The sequence below is a fragment of the Neophocaena asiaeorientalis genome, unplaced genomic scaffold (assembly GCF_003031525.2).
Source record: "Neophocaena asiaeorientalis asiaeorientalis breed wild unplaced genomic scaffold, Neophocaena_asiaeorientalis_V1.1 scaffold54, whole genome shotgun sequence".
Classification (NCBI taxonomy): Eukaryota; Metazoa; Chordata; class Mammalia; order Artiodactyla; family Phocoenidae; genus Neophocaena; species Neophocaena asiaeorientalis.
In genome coordinates this window covers 1894364-1903413 of record NW_020174938.1, presented here as the reverse complement: position 1 = coordinate 1903413, position 9050 = coordinate 1894364, and the positions used below count along the sequence as shown (strand labels likewise).

The 9050-nt window shown below is 51.5% G+C and overlaps 1 protein-coding gene across 2 annotated transcripts; it reads right to left on the bottom strand.

Annotated features, from left to right (window-relative positions):
- Nucleotides 1-1634: 1634 nt before the first annotated feature.
- On the bottom strand, nt 1635-8504 carry CYP1A1 (cytochrome P450 family 1 subfamily A member 1). Of its 2 annotated transcripts, XM_024761833.1 has the most exons (7): nt 8402-8504; nt 4711-5575; nt 4030-4156; nt 3852-3941; nt 3635-3758; nt 3403-3489; nt 1635-3239 (listed from the first exon to the last, which is right to left on the bottom strand). In XM_024761833.1, the coding sequence occupies exons 2-7, from the start codon at nt 5545-5547 to the stop codon at nt 2954-2956; spliced, it is 1551 nt and encodes a 516-aa protein (XP_024617601.1). In that variant the 5' UTR covers nt 5548-5575; nt 8402-8504; the 3' UTR covers nt 1635-2953. The 2 variants fall into 2 exon arrangements, with proteins under 2 accessions (XP_024617601.1, XP_024617602.1); XM_024761834.1 differs by lacking the exon at nt 3403-3489 and having other exon boundaries at nt 2437-3239; nt 8402-8489.
- Between the last annotated feature and the right edge of the window lie 546 nt (nt 8505-9050).

Genomic DNA, 9050 nt, shown 5'->3' with positions numbered 1-9050 from the left:
TATATATACACAACATATTTTTTAACTCAAACTTTTATATGTTACATGTGTACCTCCTTTTTTCCACGCCAAAGATCCTGGTTCTCAAGGATATAGGGGATGATGAATTAGAATATTCTCATTATTAGTTGCTCTTTGTTTTAACCCACATTACTCTATAGTCTCAAAATAAATATACTAATATTACCATTACCAATATGATTAGTGAGAACAGTTCCATAAATTGTTTTGCATATGCTGTCCCCATTCCTCCCTTTTTTTTAGAATAAAGATTGGCATACTTTTTTTTTCTACTGTTTTAACTATTTTAAACTGCATAATTCAGCGGGTTTTAGTATATTCACAAATTTATATAACCATCACCACAATCTTATTCCAGAATATTTCCACCACCCCTAAAAGAAGGCCTGCGCCTTCCATTCTCTCTGCGCATATCCTCTGTCATCCACTAATCTACTTTCCGACTCTCCAGATTTGCATGTTCTAGACATTTCATATAAATGGGAGCATACAACATGTAGCGTTTTGTGTCTGGCTTCTTTCACTTAGCATGATGTTTTCAAGGCTCATCTATGTTATAGCATATAATACAAGTTATTTTTTAAGTCAGTACAGGAATGATTGGATGCCAAATTCCTCATCTTCCTATATAAACAGGGTTGCTCCAGCTGACTTCAGCTCTTTCCTTGCAGAGGCCTGAAACTCTTGGTGAGTGGGAGCTATCCACTCCTGCCAGAAAGCACAGTGCATGAATGGCAATTCCTGGCCACTGCACAATGCTTCAGGAGGAAAGGTGGGCTGTGGTCACAGTGCATCTCTCTTCAGTCCCTTAGCCGGAATAGCTCCTGACTATGTGGGTCCAGCCTCTGCCCCAACTTGGCACCACTACTCTGCCATCCCAGGTGGAGAGGGATGATCTCAATGTTGAAATCTGGGCAACAGTCGGCCTATGGGGCCTGATAATCAAACACTTTGTTCTCCATCTGTGACCAGTTCTGGGTTCTAATAGGGGTGCAGGACCTGAACCGGGCATGGCTAGTGAGGAGCAGACCATGACTTCTGAGCTGAGAACCTTTCCTCTCCCCCACACCATGACCAGAGTCCACCTGTTGGACCTGAGCATCTAATGCTGTGAGTCCCAAATGAGTCTGCCTCCCAACCTCCAAGGAGGGCCCCATGCAGATATCCCCAAGACCTAGTAACCTTTCCCAGCACCCACTCCCCGCCAACCCACCCAGCCCCCTCTGGCTCTGGGCTTCACCCTCCTGTATGTATCTGTCTGGTAGAGGCCTGACCACAATGAATTGGGTGATGTTTTCATGAGTTAGTTCCCCCAACTAGCTTGGGAAGCTCTTGAAGGAACCGTGTTCTATTCACTTTATCTCCCCCCCGTGCCTGGTCCAGAGAATGTTCTTCATCAATGTGTGATGAGTTAGAGAAGGAGGAAGCCAGTGAAGTGATAGAGTCTTGTGTCCAGCCAGACCGTGAGCTGCCTGAGAGCAGCAGCTTCACCTCTCCACCGCCTCCTCCTCCCCTTCGTCCTCCCACAGTAAAACCCGACATGAGATTGGGCTCAGAGTGGGAACATAGATGAGTGATGGCTTCACTCAAGATTTTAAAACTCTCCACCTATACGACTTTTGGATAATATCTTTATTTAGCTCAGGTAGATGCTTCCCACACATTTCTGGATACTTGGGTTAGAACTTTTTCCATAGCACTCAATAAACTGTTCTTAAGCTCTCATATATGGTAAATGCAAACATACAAGTACAATACAGGCTAAAATAAAAAGGCCCTTGCATACAAACATTTTAAAAAGACGTTTTAACACAGGGCATAGGGAAAGGAGACCCAGTAGAAGGTGATTGAATTACTACCCCTTCCCTCCTGACCTGGTCCTGGTGCTTGGATTTGGGCACTCCCTCTGCTCTCTGCTCCCCTTAAACACAAGTCCCCAGCCCATCCTGGACAGGAACAGGGACCTTGCAAGGCCAGGAGGCAGACCTGTTCCTGCCTGCAGAGAGGAAGGCGATCTCCCAGGCACAGTGTCCCAGACCCTAGTGGTCAGATTGCTCAGCCTTGTATAAGCGGGGAGACCACCACTGTGTCGGTATCCTGGACTGCCTCTCCCTTTCACTCTTTTTTTTTTCCCTAATAAATTTATTTATTTACTTTTGGTTACTTTGGGTCTTTGTTGCTGCGTGCAGGCTTTCTTCAGTTATGGCGAGTGGGGGCTACTCTTTGTTGTGGTGCATGGGCTTCTCATTACGGTGGATTCTCTTGTTGCGGAGCACGGGCTCTAGGCATGGGGGCTTCAGTAGTTGCAGGACGCAGGCTCAGTAGTTGTGGCTCATGGGCTCTAGAGTGCAGGCTCAGTAGCTGTGGTGCACGGGGTTAGTTGCTCTGTGGCATGTGGGATCTTCCTGGACCAGGGATCGAATCCGTGTCCCCTGCATTGGCAGGCGGATTCTTAACCACTGCGCCACCAGGGAAATCCCTCCCCTTCACTCTTGACGGCTCCCAATTGTCAAAGAGATTGGACAGGCCCTGGTGTTGCCTGCTCTAAATGTTTCTCAAGCCAGTCAGCCTGAACAGAGAGCCAGCCAGCTGGTGAGCCCAGGGGCTTCCAGAGAGCTCTTTAGAGGTTTCCAGAGGCCTGAGGACCCCCTATCCCTTCCAGGCCTCCTAGCTTAAGCACAACTTCGGAAGGGCTCCATCAGCTCCTGTGTGACCCCTGCTGTGTCCACTGTCTGTGGTCAGTGCACAGAAGGACAAGTCCAGGGTAGGGGGCAGGTATAATCTCTCAGGTTTGCCCACAGCTCAGACAGCAAAAAGTCAGCCAGACAATATCTGTGCGTTTAGGCCAAAGTTTAGACTCCCTGGGTCAGCCCCCTGGCCTGGCTGCCCAGACAGGCCAGTAGAGAGTCTAGGCTGCAGGGCTCTCCGTCCCCTAAGAGCGCATGTGCACCTGGAAGTGCTCACAGTGGGCATGCTTCATGGTCAGCCCGTAAATGGGGGTCATGTCCACCTTCACACCCGGGGTCACACGGAATTCCACCTGCTGCAGGAGGATGGCCAGGAAGAGAAAGACCTCCCAGCGGGCGATGGTCTCACCGATGCACTTCCGCTTGCCCAAACCGAAAAGAATCACCTTCTCACTGAGTGCTTTGTTAATGGTGCCATCAGCAGTGAGAAACCGTTCTGGCCAGAAGGCAGATGGATTATCCCACAGCTTCCTGTAATTGAAGAGAGGCAGCTGAAGTAGCAGCTTGGGGGCTCAGAACCATCAGGTGGGTTGAGCCCCAGCTCAGAAGAATAGGGTTTAGGCAAGTAGCTCAGGGACAGGAGAGTCTGAAGCTTAGGAGAGAGTGAAGCTTCCCCTGCCCCCTCTCAACTTACTGGTCATGGTTGATCTGCCACTGGTTTACAAAGACACAACGCCCCTTGGGGATGTAAAAGCCATTCAGACTTGTGTCTCTTGTGGTACTGGGGAGGGGGGAAGCTCAGTTAGGCTCAGGGCCACAAGGAGATCCCCCTGCCTCCCATACCGTGTCCCTCCCACCACCCTGATCAGGTACATGAACTGGAGTAAGGCCCAGCATCAGACAGCAGCGGACCCGTGGAGCCTCACCTGTGGGGGATGGTGAAGGGGACGAAAGAGGAATGTCGGAAGGTCTCCAGAATGAACGCCTCCAAATAGGGCAGCTGGGGTCTGTCAGAGAGCCGGGGCTGCCGTGCGCTGCCAATCACTGTGTCTGCAGAACAGAAAGGACCAGACAGATGAAGGGGCCACTCAGACCTTGGCCGGACCTCCTGCCTTGAGCACACTGAAGGAAGCCACCACCTACCCAGCTCCTCCTGAATCTTCTTCTGCACGCTGGGGCTTGTCACCAGGTACATGAGGCTCCAGGAGATGGCAGTTGTGACTGTGTCAAACCCTGGCCAGGGGAGAATAGAGGGCAAAGTTAGGTGGTTGGCGGGTCAGGACAGCTGGGAAGAGGAAGGGCACAACGGGGTAGCTCATACCAGCTCCAAAGAGGTCCATGACGACATTAACGATCTTCTCATCTGACACCTGGATATTGGCATTCTCATCCAGTCTCTTGTCCTGACAGCGCTCAATCAGGCTGTCTGTGATGTCCCGAATGTGGCCCTGGGTAGGGAAGGCCCACGGGTGAGCAAGATCCCAAACCTAGACTTGCCTCTCATCCAGGCCTGGTCCCTTCCCATCCCTATAGCATCTTCCTTCAGCAGGTGACTGCCCCACGCCCGAGACTACCATTGCAGCTTCTCTTGCCTCTCCAAGGCTGTCTCCTGACTCAGGATACTTGCAGCCCCAACTCGAGGGACACGTGACACAGAGTCCAGTACCATTACCATCTGGACATGTTTTTTACCCTTTTCTCTCCCATGAGGCCGGAAGACCAACTCTTTAACTCTTTCTGGTCCCCACAATAACTGGCCTAGGGTCCTGCATGGACAGGCTATTCAGTAAATATTGCTGTCTGATGGAAAGATAGAAGGGCTGGTCAAGAAAAAGTTCTATCTCCCTGCCAAGGATGGAGTCCCCTCCACTACTGGCTTCAAAATCCCAGGGTGAAGGCCTGCGGGAGCCTGCCAAACCCTATGCTGCTCCAGTTATCTCTGACCTCCTGACCCCTGACCCTACCCACTCCGACCACTCATCTGCCCCTCCCGAGCCTGTACCTTCTCAAACGTTTTATAGTGTTCCTTGAGAATCTTCTGCATGAAAATGTAGAACCTCTGATTCAAGTCCTTGAAGACATCCAGGGCAGTGTTGGGCAGGTAACGGAGGATAGGGATGAAGTCGGCTGGGTTCCCAGAGGCAGCCACCTCCCCGAACTCATTACTCAGACTGACTATGTTAAGCAGCTCTTGGCTGTCATGGTCATAGCGTCGGCCAAAGCACATGGCACAGATGACATTGGCCACTGACACCACTACATACCTGTAGGGGTCAAAGCGCCCAGACTCTGCCATCAGCTCCTGGAACTTGCTGATGAGGACCTCAGCCTCCTTGCTCACGTGCTCTTCCAGGTAACAGGAGGATGAGGAAGCCGGGTCTGAGGCAACGGAGAAGGACTTGAGAGCATTCTGGGCCAGGCGTCGCCGGGCAGCCCACACTGGTCCAGAGTCTGGGTTGAAGGTCATACTCTGGCCATCAGCGACTAAGGTGAAGCTGTAGAGGTCAGGCCGGCCCTTGAAATCATCACCCTGCCGCACCAGGGCCTGCTGGATGGTGTCCAGGCCGCTGAGCACCAGCACGGGTGTGCAGCCAATGCGGATCTGCAGCACGTCTCCATAGCGCTGGCTCAGCCGCGACAGGGCCAAGTGTGGGCTCTTCCCCAAGGTCAGCACGTGCCCGATCAGGGGCCAGCTCCAGGGCCCTGGTGGACTCTTCAGGCCTTTAGGGACCCGAGGCTGCCAGGCCCTGACCACCCAGAATACCAGGCAGAAGGTGGCAGAGGCCAGGAGAAGCTCTGTGGCCGAGATGGGGATGGAGAGTCCAAACACAGAGAACATGATCAGTGTAGAGATTCCAAGGTGGCCGCTGAGAGGTGGGATAGGAGGGAAAGATCAAGACATCAGATGGGGAGCTGGGAGGAGCCAGTGTCCTAAAGTGTCAGCACACTGGTCAAAGAAATGGAAAACCTTATCCAGAACTGTTCACTGGACATGAAGGGGAACAGGAGGTAGGAGAAGCTGTTTGTTGAGCTGCTACTATGTGCCAAGAATTTTAGTTATTCTTCATTCAGTCCTGGCCACAGCCTATGTGGTAGACTGCAGTGAGGCTCAGAGAAGATATGTAACTTGCCCAGGGTCACACAGCCAGGACGTATAGGATCCAAATCCCAATCCAAATTTGCCTAATTCCAGAGCACTTTCTCTTAACTGCTGCACCAATCTAAACATCAGCCTGTGATTTCCATAGAGCACCTATACTATTATGTACATCATATTTTTCTAAAATCAACTTTAAATCCACACACTTAGCAGCATTCCAAACCATAATATCTGTGTGAAAGTACAGGTGTTTTTTCCCCTGATATATATTAAAATAAACACATAATCGATGTGTATCACCCAATTCCCCTTGAGTACTACCCACCCAACTAGGGAAAACACTGTCAGAGAGCAACGGATCATCCACTCCTTCAGCCTCGTTTCACATTTGGGGAAACTCACCTCCAGAGGAGGCACTGACTTGGCTAAAGCCACCCAGCACTCAGACAGAGCCAGGACTCAGACCTCTTAGGGAAAGTTCCCTGGGAAGTTTCCAGCTCCTGTCATAGGCACTTCCCTTGGAAGAGTGGTCAGATCAATTGATGAAAAGGGATTTTCCCAGAACCCTCAGTTCTCTATTGCTCAAACCCAGGGTCTAGGGAATCCTGCCAGACTCTGGGACAGGGTGGGGCAGGGACAGGGCACTGCCCCCTTACTTACTGTCCAAGCCACTCTGCCCTCATCCCCAGCTCTCTGAGTTCAACTGACCCACGGTTTAAAAGCAGCTGGAGGCCAGCGAGATTGAGGCTCCCGGTCACAGAATTCCAGGCCAGGCTTTTCACTGGGCTCAATTCTCAATGAATGAATAGTCTGGGCCTCCCGCATTTGCCAGTCACAAGAGAGCTGTGAATAAATGGAAGGCTCCCACCAGGCAAAGGTTGCGAGAAAACTCCAGGCTGGAATCTGGGAAACTAGGAATGGAGCTGAGTTTAACAGAGGCTGAGACAATACTTTCTCTCTAGGTTCGGTCTAGAAAGGGTGTACAAATTCATGGACTACTCTCTTCGAGGCATGGGGCTCAGACTGGGACATCTTACTGGTGCCCTGGACCGGTGGTCAGGACACCCAGTGTTCCAGGCTCTATGATGTGGCCTTGGATTAGTCGGTTCATTTTACCCTTTTCAGCTCCAGTCACATCACCTGAGAGAGGGAGTGCGACATGATCTCTGATTCAGGGTGCCCAGCTGAGAAGAGAAAACCCAGATCTGACCTGGGGAAACTCACAGTCTGACTAGTGAGGTTTCCCCACAGAAGAGCCAGCCAAGATGGGGAGGTTATATGGTTCCTACCTCAACTACTATAGCCATCTGTCTAGGGAGGCTTCCTGGAGGAGCTGAATCCCAAAGCACACTTTAGTCCCAATTCCTTGAGTGAATTGGGGATACTGCTAGGGCTTGGTGTGCCATGGTTTTCCCTTCTGCACAGTGGGTGCCCCAAAGACCTCTAGCCTTCATAAGATGGTAGGAGGCCAATCATTTGATCAATTCTCCTTTGATTTGGATATGTTGAAGTTTTGTTGAGAAGGAGGTTAGAGAGTAGATTAGCAAAGTTCCAAGAGCAAAATTACAGTGTGTTAAAGTGTGTGGGGGAAATTAGTCTTATTTTTTCCCTACGTGGGATACAACACTGTGAAATTCAACCTTCAACTGAAGGCCCAGCAATTCTCCTAAAACACAGTTCTTTGTTTCTTTCCTTAACAAGGTTTAAGCTAGTGTTAATAAATTAAAAAGAGAAATTGCTTTTCTGTCCACTTCAGCTTTGTTTTATGCCCATTTCATATTGTTTTCTGTGTTGTAATTCATACTTTTATACCATTTCTGATGTGTAAAATTGGTTGTCTTGTAAATATCTTATAAAGAGTTCAATGGTAAATAAACTATTGTGGCTGTTAATTTTGAAAAAAAAAAGATGGTAGGAGGCCAAGAGAGGTGTGACTGCTGAGTTTTCAGGGTCAAGCTTTCTGCAGCGGGCAGCCTCTCACATTGACTGCCCCCAGCAGAGGACAGAGAAGACAGTCAGTCAATGGAACAGGGTAGGCCCCTCGGCAGTGCCCAGGACTCCCACTCAGATCAGCCTCCCATGTCGGGCCAGCACACCTCAGCACTGACAAGCTATGCCTTGGGAGGGTGTCTCCAGCCAGGGGTAGCTTTTAGACAAGTCAGGGTACAGCTAGTAAGAACCCAACCTGCCCCCTCCATCTACCCTGACCACCCAGGAGAAGCCCCCCTCACACAGCCTGAAGGAGGGCTGCACTGGCTCACCTGTGTCCTTATTCCAGCCTCCCAGGTGAGCCTCATGGGGAAGCCCCAAGGCATTCATGGAGTCAGTGGGAGATGGAGCTGGAGCCTGGGTCCTGGAGCCCTGAGAGGGGAGCGTCTGCATCTAGAGTTCTGATACTAGTCGTGGGACCTCGGGCAAGTCCTGCCCTTCCTCAGGCTTCAGTTTCCCCACTTAGTGGGGAAGCTAGACTGCCTCCTCACTAAGGACACTCTTAGTCTCCTTTTTTTGAGGTGCTAGACCAGAAAGACCTTGATGCATCAAAATTTTCCTTTGCGGGGAGGGAAGGGACAACCCAGAAGCCCCCAGCACTCACCTGCGTCTGCGGGGGGCGCTGCAGAGCTGAGCTGGGAAGAGTGGTCCCTTGAGCCAGGGACCCCCGAAGAAGATCAGGGAAGGCTCCAAGGAACTGTTACCTTCAGGGTGAGCGTGAAGGCACTGCCACCTTTATAGGCGCCCTTCGCGTGTGGCCACGCCTCCTGGAGCGCTGGGATGGGGCGGGGGTGGGGGTGGGGTGCGGCTGGCGAATGGTCGCTCTAGGATGGAGAGAGGAGTGGGGAGACAGGACGCAAGGGGATAGCTAAGAACCCACTATGGGATGCCTCAACCAAGTGTCGGCACTTAAAGGGGTGTACCTGGGACCCCCAGTTCCGAGGTACCCCATGGATAGGGCAGAGCCCAGCTGAGAAGGTTTTGGGGAAGTAGTCCCATGATAGCCCGAAAGAGGGTATGGGGGTGTTCTATCCCCGGGCACAGGGACCCCTCTCCCTCATTTTTGCACCCATTGAACTTTGGGGGTGCAATTGCTTCCTCCTCACTACTAGCGGATGGGAGCCAGGCAGGCAGGGAGGGGCGGAGCTGCGGGTGATGACATCCTAAACCGGGTTATTGAGTCCATGCTCGCGTGAGAAGCACGACGACCCCAGCCCCGAGGTCACCGGGGCCGGAAGACCAGAGGCGCCGAT

Excerpts from the sequence above, each read along its gene's own strand:
- CYP1A1 (XM_024761833.1), bottom strand. The coding sequence starts at position 5,547 with ATGTTCTCTGTGTTTGGACTCTCCATCCCCATCTCGGCCACAGAGCTT. Across the intron at positions 4,157-4,710 it reads ACTATAAAACGTTTGAGAAG|GGCCACATTCGGGACATCAC; the intron begins GTACAGGCTCGG and ends TTCCCTACCCAG. Across the intron at positions 3,490-3,634 it reads CCCTTCACCATCCCCCACAG|TACCACAAGAGACACAAGTC; the intron begins GTGAGGCTCCAC and ends CCCCCTCCCCAG.